Source organism: Thalassophryne amazonica, chromosome 17, assembly GCF_902500255.1.
Source record: "Thalassophryne amazonica chromosome 17, fThaAma1.1, whole genome shotgun sequence".
Taxonomy (NCBI): domain Eukaryota; kingdom Metazoa; phylum Chordata; class Actinopteri; order Batrachoidiformes; family Batrachoididae; genus Thalassophryne; species Thalassophryne amazonica.
In genome coordinates, this window is record NC_047119.1 from 63,337,341 (window position 1) to 63,359,130 (window position 21,790).

Sequence of the window (21,790 nt, forward strand, 5' to 3'; positions counted from 1 at the left end):
AGTTTTCAACTCCACACATTTATGTTCCCAAACAGTAGGTGTGTTAAGTCGATTATAATATCTACTTTATTCCAGTATGATTTAAAATATTATAATCCATGAGTCAGGCATCAATTTTAACCTAATCGGTACCACTTAAGGTGACAAAACGACACTTAGAATCCAGCCTCAGTGTACCATGGCCTACACAAAAATGTAGTACAGCCATCCCAGGGTGGCAGCTGTAGCCATTTCAATGAAGAATTACACAGAGGTCAAAATGTAAAAATGCTCCAATCGTGTTGAAAACTATACCACATTATTTGTCTGATGATAACGATTCCAAAAAGGTATAGTTTGGACTATCTATGACTGAATGTTTTGGAGTTATGGGGTAAAAACAGCAAAAATGGTGACAAAGGTCAATTTCAGTTTGCACAGGGGTCAAAAATTAAAGTTGCTCCAATTTCAGTAAAAAATTAAGCAAATTATTGGTTGAAATAAAAGGATTAATAAATGGAATAGTTTTGACTGTGTTGAATGTTTGGTCTCCAAAGTAAAGGTCAAACAAGGTTGACATCCGTTGGATTCTATGACCTGTGACATATACTCAACAAAAATATAAACATAAACACATAATATAAACACTTTTGGTTTTGCTCCCATTTTGTATGAGATGAACTCAAAGTGTTGTGAAAGTGTCGTGACACGGACCCACAACAGGGGGCGGTAATGAACGGACAATGGATAAGCCAAAAAGTAACAATTTAATGTTGTGAATCGCACAACGAAGTACAGACAATAACAATATGGTGGAATGTCAATTATACACAAGGTGACGTGTGGGTAGGCTCGAAGATAGAAGACGTCTGGCGAGAGAAGAGCCGGATCCCACACAGCTTCCACCACCAACGGATCTGAAGAACACCGGAGCCGCCAAGCCCTGCGCCCCAGGTGGCCACTGTCTTCAGCAGTCAGACCCGGTACTGCTGGCAGAGAACAGAAACAGTATTGATGAGTGCGAGTTCGCACACTCAGTAATCCCACAGTCTGTGTTTAGTTAGGTGGGAGCACCTCCACCTCCAATCACACACTCGTGCAGCTCCTGTCTAACCACTTATCTGGTTGGGGTGTGAAGCGAAGCCGTCGCTGATCACACCAAATGCCAATCCCACAGATAAGGCAAACACCACAGGAAAATGGCTGCAAAAGAGTTCAGACTATTATTCAGTTTTAAGTCAGCAGAGAAGTTACCTGAGTGGTAGCTGATTTCTCGGTGGGGAGGTGGAGTTGCAGGCCGGCCTTTATGGTGGTGGTGATGTGAATGAGTGACAGCTGGTGCTGATTACGAGTGACAGCTGTCACTCCCGGTTGCTATGACGCCCTCTCATGCTTGAAGCCCGCACTTCAAGCAGGGCGCCATCTGGTGGTGGTGGGCCAGCAGTACCTCCTCTTCAGCGGCCCACACAACAGGACCCCCCCTCAACGGGCGCCTTCTGGCGCCCGACCAGGCTTGTCCGGGTGCCGGGTCTAGAAATCGGCCAGGAGGGCCGGGTCCAGGATGAAGCTCCTCTTCACCCAGGAGCGTTCTTCGGGTCCATGTCCTTCCCAGTCCACCAAAAACTGGAATCCCCGGCCCTTTAGACGAACATCCAGGAGTCGGCGCACAGTCCAAGCCGGCTCCCCGTCGATGATCCAGGCAGGCGGCGGCGCCGGTCCAGGGGCACAGAGGGGAGAGGTGTGGCAGGGTTTGAATCTGGAGACGTGGAATACTGGATGTATCCGCAGTGAAGCTGGCAGCTTCAGCTTCACTGCGGCTGGACTGAGGATCTTCACGATGGTGAAGGGTTCTATAAATCTGTCCTTAAGCTTCTGGGATTCCGTTTGTAGAGGTATGTCCTTTGTGGATAACCAGACCGCCTGCCCGGGCTGGTATGCAGGGGCCGGGGAACGCCGGCGGTCCGCATGGGCCTTAGCCCTCGTCCGGGCTCTGAGCAGGGCAGAGCGGGAGGTACGCCACACCCGACGGCACTTCCTCAGATGGGCCTGGACAGAGGGCACCCCGACCTCTCCCTCCACTAGCGGAAACAATGGGGGCTGGTACCCCAAACACACCTCAAACGGGGAGAGGCCAGTGGCAGATGAAACTTGGCTGTTATGAGCGTACTCGATCCAGGCCAGATGGTCACTCCAGGCCATCAGGTGCGCGGAGGTCACGCAGCGGAGGGACTGCTCCAGTTCCTGGTTCGTCCGCTCTGCCTTCCCATTCGTCTGGGGGTGGTACCCAGACGAGAGACTGACGGTAGCCCCCAGTTCCCTGCAGAAACTCCTCCAGACCTGGGAGGAGAACTGAGGACCACGATCCGAGACAATGTCCGATGGAATCCCATGCAGACGCACGACATGGTGGACCAGGAGGTCTGCAGTCTCCTGGGCCGTCGAGAGCTTCGGGAGGGCCACGAAGTGGGCCGCCTTGGAGAACCGGTCCACTATCGTGAGGATGGTAGTCATGCCCTGGGACGGCGGGAGGCCCGTGACAAAGTCCAGGCCGATGTGAGACCAGGGGCGATGAGACACGGGCAGAGGCTGGAGGAGGCCTTGGGCCTTGTGGTGGTCAGCTTTGCCCCTGGCACAGGTGGTGCAGGCCTGGACATACTCCCGGACGTCGGCTTCCATAGACGCCCACCAGAAGCGCTGCCGGACCACTGCCACGGTCCTTCGCACCCCTGGATGACAGGAGAGCTTGGAACCGTGACAGAAGTCAAGGACCGCAGCCCTGGCCTCTGGTGGGACGTACAATTTGTTCTTCGGTCCTGTCCCGGGTCCGGGCTTTGTGTCAGGGCCTCCCGGACGGTCTTCTCCACGTCCCAGGTAAGGGTGGCCACGACAGTGGACTTGGGGATGATGGTTTCAGGGGGGTCTGACAGCTCGGTCTTGACCTCCTCTTCATGCACCCGGGACAGGGCGTCAGATCGTTGTTTTTTGTCCCGGGGCGGGTAGGTGATCCGGAAGTCAAAAACGCCCGAAAGAACAGCGACCAGCGGGCTTGGCCTGGGGTTCAGATGCCTGGCGGTCCGAATGTACTCCAGGTTCCGATGGTCCGTGAAAACCGTAAATGGTACCGATGCTCCCTCCAACAGGTGTCTCCACTCCTCAAGAGCCTCCTTCACCGCAAGAAGTTCCCGATTGCCGACGTCATAGTTCCTTTCAGCCGGGGTCAACCTGCGGGGAAAATGGATGGAGAACCTGTCGGACTCCCCGCTCTGGGGATAGCACGGCTCCTATCCCTGAGGCAGAGGCGTCCACTTCAACTACGAACTGGCCTTAGGATCGGGCTGCACCAGAACCGTGCAGTCGAGAACCGGCGTTTCAACTCCCTAAACGCGGCTTCGCACCGATCCGACCAGGTGAAGGAGACTTTGTGGAGGTCAGGGCTGTCAGGGGGCTAACTACCTGACTGTAGCCCTTGATGAACCTCCGGTAGAACTTTGCAAAACCGAGGAACTGTTGTAGCTTCCTACGGTTTGTTGGTTGGGGCCAATCTCTCACTGCCGCAACCTTGGCCGGATCAGGGGCGACGGAGTTGGAGGAGATTATGAACCCCAGGAAGAACAAAGAAGTGCGGTGGAACTCGCACTTCTCGCCCTTCACAAACAGCCGGTTCTCCAACAACCGCTGTAGGACCTGACGTACATGCTTGACATGGGTCTGTACATGCTTGACATGGGTCTCAGGATCCGGAGAAAAGATGAGTATATCGTCTAGATATACGAAGACAAACCGATGCAGGAAGTCCCGCAAGACGTCATTAACCAACGCTTGGAACGTCACGGGCGCATTGGTGAGGCCGAACGGCATGACCAGGTACTCAAAGTGACCTAATGGGGTGTTAAATGCCGTCTTCCACTCGTCTCCCTCCCGGATCCGAACCAGGTGATAAGCATTCCTAAGATCCAATTTCATGACTATTTGGGCTCCATGCAGGGGCATGAACACTGAATCCAACAGGGGTAACGGGTATCGGTTGCGAACCGTGATCTCGTTCAGCCCTCTGTAATCAATGCATGGACGGAGTCCGCCGTCCTTCTTGCCCACAAAAAAGAAACCAGCACCCATTGGGGAGGTGGGTTCTGGATCAACCCGGCAGCTGACGAGTCCCGGATGTAGGTCTCCATTGATTCGCGTTCCGGACGTGAGAGGTTGTACAGCCTGCTGGACGGGTACTCAGCGCCCGGTATCAAATCAATGGCACAATCGTACGGACGGTGTGGGGGCAGCGTGATTGCCGATCCTTGCTGAAGACGTCAGCAAGGTCATGGTACTCGGCTGGCACCGCCGCCAGATTGGGGGGGACTAAAACCTCCTCCTTAGCTGTCCACACCGGGTGGAACCGAGGATCCTAAAACACATCCGGTGGCAGGTTTCGCTCCACTGAACCACAACCTCAGACGGCCAATCAATCCGGGGATTGTGTTTCAACACCCATGGAAAACCCAAAATCACTCGGGAGGTAGAAGGTGTTACATAAAACACAATCTCCTCCCTGTGATTCCCAGACACCACCAATGTCACTGGCTGTGTCTGGTGTGTGATTAGTGTAAGAAGGGTGCCATCTAGTGCCCGCACCGACAGTGGTGACGGTAGGGCCACTAGAGGGAGCCCAACCTCCTTTGCCCATCTGCTATCCAGCAGATTCCCCTCCGACCCCGTGTCCACCAGTGCTGGGGCGTGAAGGGTTAGATCCCTGCTCAGGATCGTGGACTGGGATTCGTGCAGATCTTCGGGGTTTCCCCGCGTGGGTGTTGTGACCCACCTTAGCCCAGTCTCTAAGGACAAGTGCTGCTGTTTTGACCGTTTGGGGCATTCTCTCTGTGTGTGCTCGGTTGAGCTGCAGAGAAAACACTCTCCACGGATCAGCCTCCTTTGTCTCTGATCTGATCGCTTTTTGGCCCTGCTCGTTTCCATAGCAACGTCAGCAGGGGGAGCTGTCGTCACGTGGAGAGCCCTGGCTGTGGAGCGTGGGGAAGTCGGCTCCCTTTTGGACCCGGGAGGAAGAGGGACGGCTTGTGCCTGACCACGCCCCTCGTCTCGCTCCCGTCGGTGTTCTGTTAATCGGTTGTCTAACCGTATAACCAGGTCGATAAGCCCATCTAAATCCCGCGGGCTCGTCCTTCGCTACCAGGTGCTCCTTAAGGACCAGAGACAGTCCGTTTATAAAGGCGGCGCGGAGCGCAACAGCATTCCAGCCGGCTCGCGCTGCCGCGATGCGGAAGTCGACTGCATACTTCGCTGCGCTCCGACGCCCCTGCCGTATCGACAGCAGCACGCTTGAAGCGGTCTCGCCTCTATGAGGGTGGTCGAACACGTGTTGGAACTCCCTCACAAACTCAGTGTAAATTGTTAGGAGCCGTGAATTCTGCTCCCAGAGCGCCGTAGCCCAGGCACGTGCCTCTCCTCGAAGCAGATTTATAACGTAAGCCACCCGGCTAGCGTCTGACGCGTACATGACGGGACGCTGTGAAAAGACGAGCGAGCACTGCATCAAGAAGTCCGCGCACGTCTCCACACAGCCTCCGTACGGCTCCGGAGGGCTTATGTATGCTTCAGGGGAAGGTGGGGGGGTTCGTTGAACGACCAGTGGAATGTCTGTCTCTGGCATTCAGTCAGCAGGAGGAGGTGCTGCAGCCGCGCCCTGAGCATGCTCTTCCACCTGGGCGGTGAGAGCCTCCATCCTACAATTGAGAACAATGCTCTGCTCGGTGACTAAGTCCAACCGAGCAGTAAAAGCGGTTAAGATGTGCTGCAGCTCACCTAACACGCCTCCTGCTGGCGCCTGTGCACCTCGCTCTTCCATTGGCTGTTCAAGCGATGGTTGACGCCCCTCGGGATCCATGACGCTGGCCGAGAAATCCTGTTGTGAAAGTGTCGTGACACGGACCCACAACAGGGGGCGGTAATGAATGGACAATGGATAAGCCAAAAAGTAACAATTTAATGTTGTGAATCGCACAACGAAGTACAGACAATAACAATATGGTGGAATGTCAATTATACACAAGGTGACGTGTGGGTAGGCTCGAAGATAGAAGACGTCTGGCGAGAGAAGAGCCGGATCCCACACAGCTTCCACCACCAACGGATCTGAAGAACACCGGAGCCGCCAAGCCCTGCGCCCCAGGTGGCCACTGTCTTCAGCAGTCAGACCCGGTACTGCTGGCAGAGAACAGAAACAGTATTGATGAGTGCGAGTTCGCACACTCAGTAATCCCACAGTCTGTGTTTAGTTAGGAGGGAGCACCTCCACCTCCAATCACACACTCGTGCAGCTCCTGTCTAACCACTTATCTGGTTGGGGTGTGAAGCGAAGCCGTCGCTGATCACACCAAATGCCAATCCCACAGATAAGGCAAACACCACAGGAAAACGGCTGCAAAAGAGTTCAGACTATTATTCAGTTTTAAGTCAGCAGAGAAGTTACCTGAATGGTAGCTGATTTCTCGGTGGGGAGGTGGAGTTGCAGGCCGGCCTTTATGGTGGTGGTGATGTGAATGAGTGACAGCTGGTGCTGATTACGAGTGACAGCTGTCACTCCCGGTTGCTATGACGCCCTCTCATGCTTGAAGCCCACACTTCAAGCAGGGCGCCATCTGGTGGTGGTGGGCCAGCAGTACCTCCTCTTCAGCGGCCCACACAACACAAAGATCTAAAACTTTTTCCACATACACAATATCACCATTTCCTTCAAATATTGTTCACAAACCAGTCTAAATCTGTGATAGTGAGCACTTCTCCTTTGCTGAGATAATCCATCCCACCTCACAGGTGTGCCATATCAAGATGCTGATTAGACACCATGATTAGTGCACAGGTGTGCCTTAGACTGCCCACAATAAAAGGCCACTCTGAAAGGTGCAGTTTTGTTTTATTGGGGGGGGGATACCAGTCAGTATCTGGTGTGACCACCATTTGCCTCATGCAGTGCAACACATCTCCTTCGCATAGAGTTGATCAGGTTGTCAATTGTGGCCTGTGGAATGTTGGTCCACTCCTCTTCAATGGCTGTGCGAAGTTGCTGGATATTGGCAGGAACTGGTACGCGCTGTCGTATACGCCGGTTCAGAGCATCCCAAACATGCTCAATGGGTGACATGTCCGGTGAGTATGCCGGCCATGCAAGAACTGGGACATTTTCAGCTTCCAAGAATTGTGTACAGATCCTTGCAACATGGGGCTGTGCATTATCCTGCTGCAACATGGGGCCGTGCATTATCCTGCTGCAACATGAGGTGATGTTCTTGGATGTTGGCACAACAATGGGCCTCAGGATCTCGTCACGGTATCTCTGTGCATTCAAAATGCCATCAATAAAATGCACCTGTGTTCTTCGTGCATAACAGATGCCTGCCCATACCATAACCCCACCGCCACCATGGGCCACTCGATCCACAACATTGACATCAGAAAACCGCTCACCCACACAACGCCACACACGCTGTCTGCCATCTGCCCTGGACAGTGTGAACCGGGATTCATCCGTGAAGAGAACACCTCTCCAACGTGCCAAACGCCAGCGAATGTGAGCATTTGCCCACTCAAGTCGGTTACGACGACGAACTGGAGTCAGGTCGAGACCCCGATGAGGACGACGAGCATGCAGATGAGCTTCCCTGAGACGGTTTCTGACAGTTTGTGCAGAAATTCTTTGGTTATGCAAACCGATTGTTTCAGCAGCTGTCCGAGTGGCTGGTCTCAGACGATCTTGGAGGTGAACATGCTGGATGTGGAGGTCCTGGGCTGGTGTGGTTACACGTGGTCTGTGGTTGTGAGGCTGGTTGGATGTAGTGCCAAATTCTCTGAAATGCCTTTGGAGACGGCTTATGGTAGAGAAATGAACATTCAATACACGAGCAACAGCTCTGGTTGACATTCCTGCTGTCAGCATGCCAATTGCACGCTCCCTCAAATCTTGCGACATCTGTGGCATTGTGCTGTGTGATAAAACTGCACCTTTCAGAGTGGCCTTTTATTGTGGACAGTCTAAGGCACACCTGTGCACTAATCATGGTGTCTAATCAGCATCTTGATATGGCACACCTGTGAGGTGGGATGGATTATCTCAGCAAAGGAGAAGTGCTCACTATCACAGATTTAGACTGGTTTGTGAACAATATTTGAGGGAAATGGTGATATTGTGTATGTGGAAAAAGGTTTAGATCTTTGAGTTCATCTCATACAAAATGGGAGCAAAACCAAAAGTGTTGCGTTTATATTTTTGTTGAGTGTATGTTACCCTGTAACATGATAACTAAGTATGACAGATGGTGCAAACTATTCCTTTTTAGAACCCTAGTAAACCAAACAGTAATTTTTATTTATGGCTGTATGGAGTCTAAGTGTAGTTTCCTCACCTTAAGTGGTACTGAAAACCTGCTTGGCACATGGACTATTAATCACGAGATGGAATTATTTCAGTTCAGATTTTAAGTGGGTCAAATGTTTACCCACACCAAGTTGAATGCCTCTTTAAAGAGCATAGAAAAGTCCAGAAAATGAAGAATCTTAACAGTTCAGGAACCAACTCCAAGTTTCAACATTCTATGAAGAACTCCACAATCACTGGTAGAATAATGCACACTTGGGTCCATAAGTATTTGGACAGTGACACAGTTTTTGTCATTTTGCCTCTGCACATCACTACAGTCTCTTTCACAGTTGCTATGAGTCTCTTGGCGGTTTCCCTCACTAGTGCTCTTCTTGCATGGTCACTCAGGTTTGAGAACAGCCTCCTCCAGACACATTCATAGTGCAGTACCATACTGTTAATGATGGATGGAAATAAAGTCCATGAACCTGTAGTCATTACAGATTTTCTAATGTGTACTCCCTAGTTACAATCGGCACACGCCAGTTTGGGAAACCTGGTGTCGCAGACCAAAAAAATTGGTCCCCCTGCCTTCACTGCGCATGCATCATTTTGGCTGTCAGCAACAATTCACTGATTATTGCCTCGTTTCTGCTTCAAACTTCACTCCAGTCATCATCTATCTCAGTGACAGATATCTGAAGCTTTTGTACAACAATCATTTCCACATAAATTTAGCATTATTTCATAATAAAAGATGGGGGTGCGATCAGAGCATGGCAGAAGCACGTCTGAGTCTGACTCTTTGAGTCGGACTCTCTACACCCAAAAGGAAATAATGTGATTATTAACCATCAAAAGTAAAACCTTTTGAATAATTCTAAAGTCAGTTTTAAGCAGAAACGAGGCGATAATTGTTGAATTGCTGCTAACGTGCCGAAATGACACATGCACAGTGAAGGCAGGGGACCCGATTTTTAGGGGGGACCGTTCGGTCTGAGACACTGGAATTACATTAATCCAAGAACCATAATTAAAGGGGTATTATTATACACATATTCAGTGACTTGGAAATGTTCATGTATCCACCCCCTGGCATTTATAAAGTAAACTGGCTGTAAAAGTGATGATTTTTATGAACAAAAATCTTTAGATTTTGTTTGTCCACGTACTTATGGGCTCTAAAAATAGAAGCACTGTGCATAAAATTGTCCATAATTCCTAAATAATTGATGGGATGATTTTGTTAAACTCTTGGGTTAAAGCTGAATCTCTACATGATAGTTTCATTCTATCTCCATTGTGGTGGTAGTCGGGAAACCAGACGATTCCAAGAGATCGATCTGGCCCCTCTCCTATAGGGAATATTCTCCATCCACCTGGTGGATTTTCACCAGGCCAGTCACACTTTGGAGAGTCTTATTTTGAAAAGTTTCCACTTCCTAAAGTCCAGCACCAGAATTGTATTTTTTTTTTCCCTAAAACTTGAGATTCACAGAGGATTGTTCATGTCAACACGCTTGTGAACGCTGACATGTTCAAAGCAGAGGTGTGAAACATCATCATTGTTCTGTGGCTGTTGGAAGAGAGTCATTTCTAAAAATGGTTCCACACCACTTCTTTGAAGGCATGTTGAGACCTTAACCCCTGCACTTACTCTTCTCCTCTAATCCAGCGGTGGGCAGTCGTGCACCATGATGGGCCAAGACGGTTTAGGTTTTCCGTACAGAAGGTCCTTTTATCTTCTCAACGTAAAGTCCTGATCATGTGATCAGCAGCCATGAAAACCTGCAGCGTCTCAGCCCGTCACGTCCGCCCCCGCTCTGATCCTTCAATGCTGCATTTCATGGACACTCGTGTGTTACAGTGACATCAAAGGAACACAAATAAATCCTTTTTTGTTTTGTAATTACTCTTAAAGTTAAATGTTTCTGTTGTATTCTGCGTTCTCTGGTTCAATTAATATGATGCGACAGATTTTAAACAGGGTTCTCGCAAATCCTTAATAAGTCTTAAAAGGCGCTGAAATTTGTAAAATCCAGGTCTCTGTAAAAACGCTTCATTGATGTGTTTATGCAACATGTTTCTCATATATTCTGTAAAAGCTAGCGAGAAATAAACACTTCTAAAACTGAAAATGCTGTTTTTGGAACCTGTGAAGTGATTTACAAGACAGGTCGCGGACGTTAGCATGGTGATGTCACAGGCTTGCTGCAAGCTGTTTTGTTTGTTTGTAAATATAACCTCTTTATCATATATTTTGTAAAAGCTAGTGAGAAATAAAGTTTTAAAACTGAAAACATTGTTTTTGTAACCTGATAACACCACTGGAAGGATTTACAAGACATTTCGCGGATGTCAGCATGCACGCTAACGTAACATAAATACTAAAATACTCTTTACCTGTTAGTATTACAATAAATATTTGGGCAAATTTGTTCCTAACCCGTAGCCATTTATAGGTTATTGTAATATTGGTACTAAACTTCATTTAGACTCAAATTTAAAAAAGTCTTAAATCCGTCTTGCTTCAAGCTGTAAGAACCCTGTTACGGAAACCATTGTGTTGCCTCATAATAATCCTTATAAAAGCGAGCCAAAGCTGCAGAATACGGGATGTTAAATTAGATTTTTGTGGAGAACTTCACTTTAAAGTGTGTGACTGTAAGACACAGGTTCCATCATGCTGCTTCACAGATGTTTGGTTTTTGCTTTGAGGACTGTGGTTCAGTTCGCGTGTCCCGCTGCCTTTTCACTGCCTGTTTTTTCCCTCTTTATCAGAGCCACAGCTCTCTCCATGGCACAACGGATGACATGAATCCTTATGAGTTCAGAGTGTCTGACCATCAGGGTAAGATTTAAATACAAACGGTCTTACGGCTGTTTTCCATTCTGTTCATTTATTTACTTATTTATTTATTTGAATTGGGACAATGCACATTAATGAACATCAGTATAAAAACAAATGTAAATATGCCGGATTATAGCTACAAAGCTAGCTAGCTTTTCATCCGTAGTCTCTAGGCAGGCAAATACATAAGAAAGAAAATATAATATACAAAATAAGCAACACAAAGGAATGTTAAAAGTCTAGTGGTCACATGACTGGTTTCTTTTCAGCCATAGTTTGAGTTGAGTTCTAAATCTGATCAATGTAGGGCTCTCCCGTATGTGCAGAGGAAGACTGTTCCAGATGTTAGTAGCCCTCACAGAGAGAGTGTTGTGTCCAAAAATTGTTCTCCTGTGGGGGACCTCACAGTCTCCTCTGGAGGAGGCCCTGGTTCTCAGGCCACTTGAAATCTTAGGTTTAAACAAGGTAGACACTGGAGGTGGGGCTAGTCCATGTAGCGCTTTATAAATGAAGCATACATACTTAAAATGTATAAAATTTTCAAAATTGAAAAGATTGTACTTGTTTAAAATATTACATACATGAAAAAAAATGTTCATGTGCAGCCTTAAAAAATGAGAAATGTTTCCACGCATACATACTCTTTCTTTAAACTTCAGTTCACCCAAATCATCGTGTTTGGGGTTTACTGATGTTTTTTTTTGTTTTAATTTGACCAGATTAGACCCCATTTGGAATCGGTGTCCCAAATCTGTGTGCACTTATTTATTTCTAGTTATCTTTAGTAACCAAAGATTTCCCAAAGAGAAAGTCTAACATTTATTCACTATTGATCCTCAAACCTGAATCTACAGTCATTCTGGAAACACAGATTACTTGTGGGTTTATTAACTCTCTACTCACATAACGGCAAATTAAAAGAAAAACCGTCATATAAAAAGGTTTAGTTTCCCATTTCAACTGACATGTTTAAAGCTGCAGTCTGTTATTTATTTTTTACCATTTAAGTTATAAAACGGATATCCTTCGGCACCACTATAACTTTGTCCCTTAGTATTCAAATAAAGGATTAGTAGTCGTATATCTGCAATATGATCAAAAAATTTGCCTTATTTTGGAACAGTTTAGAATTTTGACCCATGTGGGTTAAAATACTGGGGACAAGATGCCACATTTTGTGGTTACAATGTAGATAACACTGTAGGGTTTTGTTTTCCGACCCTCAAATTGTGTGCTTTGACAGTAGTATAGAGGGTCAACCAGCACTACTATGCTACAATATGCTAGTGTTAGCATCATGGCGCTAGGAAGAAAGGCAGTTATGACTGTAAGTCCTCCAAAAATGGCATTAAATGTAAATAGAAAGAGATAAAGACAACTCTGGATAAAATCTGGACATCATATTTTATACAAATATTTTGCTGGATATGTGTTGGACAGGTAAGACAACACCCACACAGGTCTGCTGTGTCCGTGGCCAATGATAACATTAGTTACAGTGACACCATTGTTACCTGATTTCTAAAATGAGTCAGCGGGGAGAGTACCATTTCCTCAGAGGTTTATTAGACTCTCTGAGTATCTCTTTTTCCAAATTGAAAGTCAGAAATTCCCAGGGTCCGCTGAATGCAGCCATGCACACAGATGTTTCCACCGTATCATCTGCAAGATCCCAAGGGAGCAAAACCACCATGCCGTGGAATCCCCCCAAAATAAATCCTTTCCCAGCCTTAAAGCTGTACGGCTTTTCAAATTTCATAAAACAGACAAAATTTAGTTTCTACCAAAATCCAAGCATGATAATGTCAGTTTATTTTTGTAACATGTTTCAAAACTACAGCTCATTTTAATGAAGAGAACACCAGGGGGAATTCTATGGCGAGTATTGTCTTTTGTCATGTAGACAGACTGCAGAAGGAGGCATGCGTGCACATGCATGAGGTCTTGGGATGACCTGAGACCTGACGCTTGCGCATACACACAATATTGGCGTGTACACACCAATATCCATAAGATGTCTTGTAAATCAATTCAGAGGTGCTGTTTTCAAAAACAGCATTTTTAGGTTTCAAAGTTTTTATTTCTTGCTAACGTTTACAAATTATATGACAAACACATTAAGATTTACACCAAAATAAGATGGCTCTTTACACCAATTGGCTAGCATCATGTGCTTCCCAGCATACTGGTGCAGATCAGTGGGGGATCTATGATGTTGCGATGTAGGTCATGGCATCGGATCGCTGAATGCTGAGGATTAAATTCATAATGGCGCCAAAGAAAATTGTTTTTATCACTTAAATGGTAAAAAAACTAAAGCAGAGGCCGTAGAGCTTTAAAAGTTGCTGTAATTTTGTGATGTACCACAGAAATAATTGCACTTTATAACTGAAAACATTGGTTTTGGTAGAAAATAAATGTTTTCAGTTTTGTGTAAAATCAAAAGGGACTGCACCTTTAATTTTTTTAAATCACATGTAACAATAATGATAATAATAATATAGTAAGGCATCTTTATGTACAACTTTTTTTCTTTTTTTTTTACATATGAATGTATATAACCTCAAACCCCTGTTTGTTGCTCAGAGGCCATGCCGATGGACACAGAGGTTTATGAAAGTCCATATGCAGACCCAGACGAGCTGAGGAGCTCCACAGTAGACCGTTCTCATCTCTTCCTCGAGGACAGAGAACTCGGCTCAGGGAACTTTGGCACAGTCATGAGAGGCACCTACAAGATGAGGAAGTATGCAATCACAACCCTCATCACACCAACAACACTCTGACCCCAGAAGAGACCTCAAACAGATTGCACGGGCCCTGCAGCTTACTGTGGCATGTTACTTTCAAGACATGGTGATGGATCATTTGTCTGTCTGGGTGGTTGCCATCCAGGACCCAAGGAGGATCTGTGGTGTAGAGGATGAGGAACCGGACAGACCTGGCCTGGCCTTCTCTAATGTTCTCAAGTCTTGACTGCTGACCTGTAATACTGATCTTATCTTCATCACTCATTGTTAGTTGCTGATTTTTCACCCTGACCTTTGATCCTCTTCATCAAGCTTTGATTCTGACCTTTGAAAAGGATCTTGATTGCAGGTATATGAGCCTAAACAGGGCTCAAATCCCAGATTCACCCCTTGATCCAGAGCAACACCAATACTGAATACCTCTTCCTGAATTCAAGGCCTACCACACCACATTTCATTGGAGTCTTTGATCCTAACCATAGACTCTGATTGCTAAACACTCACCTTGTATCCTGATCACTGATCTGTGAAACTCACCAGGGAAGTTACATCTTTGTTGCAGTTTGTCTGCTTGGATCCTGTAATTGAAAATAAAAGGAGTCAGAGAGTGGATCCTGAACTTTGATGCTAGATTCTGAACAAATCAGCAAACATAATTAGAGGATCAAAGGAATCAGGATCAGAGATCAAAAATCAAAGGCAAGATCCACCTTTTGATATGGATCTATACCAAAATGTAATAACTCTTAGATGACGTGAGGTCATGTAAGAGTCTACCAAAATGTACTGAAATCTGTTCATATTCACTTGAGAGGTAATAAGTAAATATTTTACTGAATCTGTTTGCTTACTGTAATTTATATATATATATATATATATATATATGCTGTTAATGTTTTTGTTAGAGTGGTTTATTGTGCTCAGATGGGGCCCTTGTGTAAATATACACAGTCAACCTCACACTCTTTCTCTTCTTGTACATCAGGACAGAGAAACAAGTGGCCGTGAAAATCCTCAAGAACGACAATGAAAACCCCGCAGTGCGCGAGGAGATGCTGCGGGAAGCAAATGTCATGCAACAGCTGGACAATCCTTACATCGTGCGCATGATCGGCATATGCGACGCAGACAACCTGATGCTGGTCATGGAGCTGGCCGAGCTCGGACCCCTCCACAAGTTCCTGCAGAAAAACAAGTACGTGCTCCATTATTCTGCATAACGAGCCTCTCTCATGATGTTAGCAGTGGCGGGCACAGTTTCACTAATGCGCTAAGTCACTAATTAGCGAAGCTAACTTTTTCATTAGCAGATTAGCATTTCAGCTAACTTTGAAAACCATCAGCTGACCAATTAACTTCTGCTAAATTTAGTTCCGCTAACTTTCAGTGTTTTTTTTTTTTTTTTGCTGGCATAGTGAGTAAAGCTTAACGGTCAGAAACGTGTAAAGCCTAAAATCCTGCAAGTTCATTCCATGTGTTTTGCAATAATCAGACCGCTGTGAGAGTTAAGTCCTCCCCAGCAGAAGGGGGCAGACCGGCTGCCAGCTGCTATTGTACAGAAGAAAAAAAATGTAATTTACTTTCAAACGTGCATTGACTTCGACAGTGGGCAGGAGACATGAAGTGCAAAGCCCCTTTCACTCATGGTTTCATTTGACACCAACTAATTCTGGACAGTTTATCAAAATTAACGGCAACCCTGTCAGTTTTGCAAAGTGAAAATATGATATTGCACATATTTTTTTAAAGTAGTGCGATAATTTTGATGGATTGAGCGTTAAACAGACACGTGCCGAAATTCAGATGATCTGCTCTCTTTTCCCCCTCAGCGGTCAAAATGCATAGAACACTGCCATCTGCTGGATGTGAATAGACCAACTTTAATTTGTGTGTGGAGGTTTCAAATCCTGCAAAAATGTTGCAAAATTTCAGAGAGTTCACATTGAGACCGTTTGATCAGGCTGCACACAAACAACAGCATTAACATCCCATCAAGAGAAAGATTTCAAAAACTCTGCAAAGAAAACTAGTGAGAGACATGTTTGAACTTCTCAGAGCAACTGTCAGGACACTCGTGAATGACTCAGCCAAGTCGGGAATTGTAGTCTCAAAGAAGACACTCAGTACAGCCCTGGACAGGAATAGACTGTGAGGACCAAGAAAAACTCCACTTCTGCAGAAGATACACCTTCAAGCCAGACTGAAGTATGCTGGGGGCAACCTGGAGACAGTTTATGCAAACTGGAAACATGTCCTTTGGTCAGATGAGACTAAACTAGAGTTCTTTGGCCAGATCTCCTCAAGGTGGAAGGAATCATGGAGAAAGAAAGATATGAGATGATTTTGGAAGAAAGCCTCAAGCAGTCAGCAGCAAAACTGAGTCTGGGTCATCACTTTATCTTCTAACATCTTCTAACGTGTGAAGAACTACCCCCAGAAGACCGTAGTGAATGTTACTGACTGTCCTGCACAAAGCCCTGACTTGAATCCCATTGAAAATCTGTGGGGTGAACTGAAGACCAAAGTCCATGAAATGACTGCAGGCTGACACACAACTGACTCTGAGCATCAGGGGGCTCATAATTGTGACCCTGGTAGTTTTTTTTTTAGCTTTTCTGAAACAATTTTATGTGTTTGTTGCAGTGCATGTGAGGAATCAAGACAATTTAAAGTTCCCAAATTTCAATTCCAAATTTCAAAATCTAAAAGAGCTGATAGAAGAGAAAAAAGGTGCATCTTTTTCTATTAGCAGCCACTGGCTTCCATTCAAGAATTTGGAGGCCCAGAAGTGTTTAAAAGTCAGTAAAACACATCGTTAGATGGACATTGTTTAAGTCCAATTGAAAGAAGAATGATTGAATATGTTTGTGATCCATTCTGGGTTTTTTGGTGAATGTGGTTAAACTGTTTACGGATCATCTGCAGGCAAACCACCATGAAGAACATCACCGAGCTGGTGCACCAGGTGTCGATGGGGATGAAGTACCTCGAGGAGCATAACTTTGTCCACAGGGACCTTGCTGCTCGGAACGTGCTGCTGGTCACTCAGCACTACGCTAAGATCAGCGACTTCGGCCTCTCCAAAGCCATCGGCGAGGAACAGAACTACTACAAGGTAACAGGTCGTGTTTTACACTCTTACTGTGTGTGGAGGAGCAAGGGAGCCTCTGCAGGAGGACACGTCCTTATCAAAAGGAAGATGTCATGTCAGCGTACTAAACTGGACTTGATTTTCATCTCTGTGGTGAACAAAATATTATCCAAAGCAGGAGAGATTTTCCAGAAGAGGTGAAACCTCTTCAATCTACTAACATTAACAGTAATTAACTAATATATACAAAGTTCAGGTAAAATTCCACACCAAATCCAAGTGTTTTAATTTCACATCAAATGAAGCATGCTGGTGGTCACTAGGTGGCACTGTTGCAAGATTTTTTGATTGTTTCAAATCTCTTTTTTTCTGAATCATTTCAGTAGTTAAGATTTCTTAAAGGTTCTGTTCTTGACATCACTGAAGGAAAGGTGTGGTGTCATAAAACCCAAAGCCCGAAGAGTCGTTTTTCCTTAATTGAAAGAGTGGCGACCATGGAAATATAGACCTGGAATGGACGTGCGCGCCTCGATCTACTAGCGTCACTCAGGACAGGGCGGCGCCATTACTAAGGGTGGAGATGTGCAGATCATCAATAATAAACTGACCGCTTTTTTTTGCACTAGCGTCGCTATTTCTTAATGGATTTTAATAAATGTAGGCTTGTTTTAAAGCCATTTGAAAGCTCTTTCCAATGAACCTATGCATGTGTTGGTGAAAAAAAACTTTATGTAAATGCAAAAATGTGGGAAATTATGACAAATGTGCTGCTTTTTATTTCTCTATTGTCGCTATTTGTAAACAGATTTTTAATAAAGGTAGGCTTGTTTTAAAGCCCTTTAACTGCTCTTTCTAATGAACCCATACATGTCTGGGTAGAAAAAATGTTTTATGTAAAGTGTGAAATTTGGGGAATTTACTGTGTTTTTTTTCCCTGTCATCAATTCTTCGATGGATTTTTATAAATGACGCCTTGTAAGTTGTATTCAAGTGATTAAAAGCTCTAATGAACCCCTACATGCCTGGATAAAAATCCTTATGTATTAAAATAAATCTGAAGTATGCCTTGCCATTGTGGTCATTACCTTGCTACTTTTTCCACTGTAATATTATGCTAGTCTTTTAATGACCAACATTATGATTTTTTACTAGGATTTTTATTCCAAGTAGATATAAGCATTCAGAATTTATGACTTTTGACCCTCAGTGCAGGGTAAAAAGCACCTACTCTATCCCCTCCAACCACACTGTTAAAATTAATGTGCCTGTGACCATCATGTACATATCATATAACAACAAAAACATTTTTGTTCCGCCTGTGAACGCAGCTTAATGAAAAGAAACTTATGGCGTGGAGTTATAGTTCAGTATATTGATATTAAATTGTGACTTAATGACTTTAAATAGACATTGTTTAACATAATTACATTAAGGCTCTTGTACAGTTCATTTTATATTAGAGAATTTGTTTTTGTCGTTGGTGCAGTTGAGGTGAAACACTGGCTGCCCTTTTTTCCCCTCATTTCGATTCTGTTTAACAGGTCAAGGTCTCTCTCCACCCTTAGTAATGGCCTCCGTGCGGCACGCGCTAGTCACGTGACGTCCATTCCAGGTCTCCATTTCCATGGTTGGCGACGTGGACGAGTTGAAAAACTGGTCACATGACTCGTGGTGCCATCTTGGTTCCAAAATAGCGTTCACTGTTAATGTCTGTCTGCATGGAAATCCAGCTATTTATTATTTATTTGTGAAAATGACGGGTATTGTGTGTTGGAGGCACAAATAAACAACAAGGCTTCAAGATGTACAGATTCCCTTCAGATCGAACAGAAGAATTTTGGAAAATATTTAACCGGTGTGGGATGGAAGCTGACATCATCGTCAAAGCTTTGAGAGGTAAATTTATTGTTCCGTCCCATGTAAGTAAAACTCACCTAAACCGTCATCGTATAAACCAGCTATTCACAGTCACATTTTTGTATAAGTTTTTGTATTTTTTTCAATGTAATAAACACCCATATATAACAGATTTTGTTACAACGGATTTTCACTCACATCGGAAATAAAATGTCCGTCCGCCACGGGGTTACAGAGCTGCAGCTGCATAATCAGGCTTTAAATTAATTAAATAAATCATCATAAATTGTAAATTTATATACATTTGGTAGCTTAACTATTTATATTTATTTTGACAGTACCTGTACCTGGATGTGTTTTGCTGTATCTGGTTAAATTATTTAAAAAATGTTGAAAACGTTAAAGGGTTCATTCAGTAGTTCAGCGCAGTTGGAACCAAAATGGCGCCATGTTCTGAGTTGACTGCCATCAACCAGCCCCGCCCTCCTACTGTTATGAGCACAGGATCACCTAGAAAGTCGTTACTTAGTGTGTACCTTTCACAAAAAAAAACACTGAAAATCTTTCAGCATCCACAATCACATCGGGTGAATGAGATCAACATCACGTTGGGTTTCATTTCACCCGATGCGATTCAGTCTTATGAACAATCAGTCCACATTTTGGACATTTTGGCTGGTGTTTCCTGTGACGGGTCTTATCCTGATTTAAATAATGGCGTCTCCTCACAGTGTTCTGAAGCAGATGTGTCATTGGACAGAGGGACCGAGTAAACAGCTGCTACATTGTGATTATTTATTCATGGACATTCCACTAGTTTTTTGTAGTTTTTGTAGTCTCCCCCCCCCCCAGATAAATTCATGAAATGACAAAGGAAGAAGTGGTACTCTTTATTTTTACCCAGTTGTTTTTTTCCCCCCAAAATAAACACAAACAAAAAACATTAACTCCTCTTCCTATAAACTAGTCTAGGAAGTGAGGAGAAAGACAAACTCCATGTGTTTGTCTTTCAGGCTAAGAGTCATGGGAAGTGGCCAGTGAAGTGGTACGCTCCCGAGTGTATGAACTACTTCAAATTCTCATCAAAAAGTGACGTGTGGAGCTTCGGGGTGCTGATGTGGGAGGCCTACTCCTACGGACAGAAGCCATACAAGGTGTGAATCTACACACACTATCCGTTTTTCAAACAACAATTGACAACACGTTGACACTCATTCATTCATGGCCTTAGGCCTCATTTGCTCACTCTTGTTGTCATGTGGAATCCCACAACGGTCAGTGTTAGAGCCCAGTTTGTTTCGCCTTTCACACCTTGTTTCAGACATTTTCAGTTGTGCTCAAACGTTAACATACCCTGGCAGAATTTTTGGGGGGGGGGGGTTGCCATTTTTTTCAGAGACTATGAATGATAACACAAAATCTTTTTTTCACTCATGGTTAGTGATTGTGTGAAGCCATTTATTGTCAATCAGCTGTGCTTTTTTTTAAATCATAATGACAACAGAAACTACCCAAATGACACTGATCAAACGTTTACATACTCCTGTTCTTAATCTGTGTGTTGCACCCTTTAACATCAAGGACAGCTTGGAGTCTTTTGTGATAGCTGTGGATGAGACTTTTTATTTCCTCTGATGGTAAAGCTGCCCATTCTTCTTGGCAAAAAGCCTCCAGTTCCTGTAAATTCCTGGGCTGTCTTGCATGAACTGCACATTTGAGATCTCTCCAGAGTGGCTCAATGATATTGAAATCAGGAGACTGAGATGGCCACTCCAGAACCTTCACTTTTTTCTGCTGTAGCAATGACAGGGTCGGCTTGGCCTTGTGTTTTGGATTGTTGTCTGTGTTGTCCAAGTACGTCTCATGCTAAGGTTCCGGGCTGATGAGTGCAAATTTTCACCAGTATTTCTGATAACAAGCTGCCACTCATTCTGCCATCAATTTTTGACCCATCAATTTCTATTTACTCACTAGATGGAGGACAGGGGCGATCCGCTCATTCGCTGGCTGTTGCTAGAGTGGCGTCTCTTGGTTAGGTGTAACTTGTAACAACTAGACATAAATAAAAGTCAATGGAGATGATCAAAGTTTTCAAGAGTTTCACCATAAATCTGCATTTTTCCGTTTTATTACTGTGCTGGTTACATTATTCAAACTCAGTCCCACATTTGTACAGCCAATATTTGTCAAACAAATACAGAAAGGATCAGACTGTTTTTATAATAGACTTGAAGAATTTGTTAGTCCCACTACAGATGCTGTGAAGAGTTCACCTGGAGTTATGAATTTCGTTTATACTAACGCGACCACTGAAGTCATTATCTTTATCAAGAAAGAAATAATACCATCAGTTTGTCGCACATAAACATTATAAACACATTGTACCTTCCCACAACACGAGATACTATTCTGATCCTTAATTTATTTCATTATGAAATTAAAGATGGGAAATAATCAGGGGTGAAAGTAAGAGCTTTGCATGCTCGCAACCATATAAAGATATTAAAGATTGCTCTTAACCTGCACCCTGCGGCGCCGCTTTTACGCTGTGCTCAAATAAAATAAATAAACGAAACAGCCACGCTGGCCAGTTTTGTCGGTACTGAAGTTTTCCCCTTAAATGTGTTAACTCCGATGGTGTTGCTCCACTCCAGCAGGATCTGAAAACACTTCACTGGAATATGGAGTACAGTAGTGTTCAGAATAATAGTAGCGCTATGTGACTAAAAAGATCAATCCAGGTTTTGAGTATATTTCTTATTGGTTCCATGGGAACAAGGTACCAGTAGATTCAGTAGATTCTCACAAATCCAACAAGACCAAGCATTCATGATATGCACACTCTTAAGACTATGAAATTGGGCTATTAGTAAAAAAAAAAGTAGAAACGGGGGTGTTCA

The 21,790-nt window shown here is 44.6% G+C and overlaps 1 protein-coding gene across 3 annotated transcripts in view; it reads left to right on the plus strand.

Annotated features, from left to right (window-relative positions):
* syk (spleen tyrosine kinase) overlaps window positions 1-21,790 on the plus strand; it is an 82,666-nt gene that overhangs the window by 56,257 nt on the left and 4,619 nt on the right. For all 3 annotated transcript variants that reach the window (XM_034192229.1, XM_034192231.1, XM_034192230.1), the window contains 5 exons: window positions 11,123-11,192; window positions 13,779-13,938; window positions 14,928-15,137; window positions 16,868-17,057; window positions 19,904-20,044. In XM_034192229.1, coding sequence (XP_034048120.1) covers window positions 11,123-11,192; window positions 13,779-13,938; window positions 14,928-15,137; window positions 16,868-17,057; window positions 19,904-20,044 — 771 coding nt within the window. The remainder of the gene's footprint in view (window positions 1-11,122; window positions 11,193-13,778; window positions 13,939-14,927; window positions 15,138-16,867; window positions 17,058-19,903; window positions 20,045-21,790) is intronic.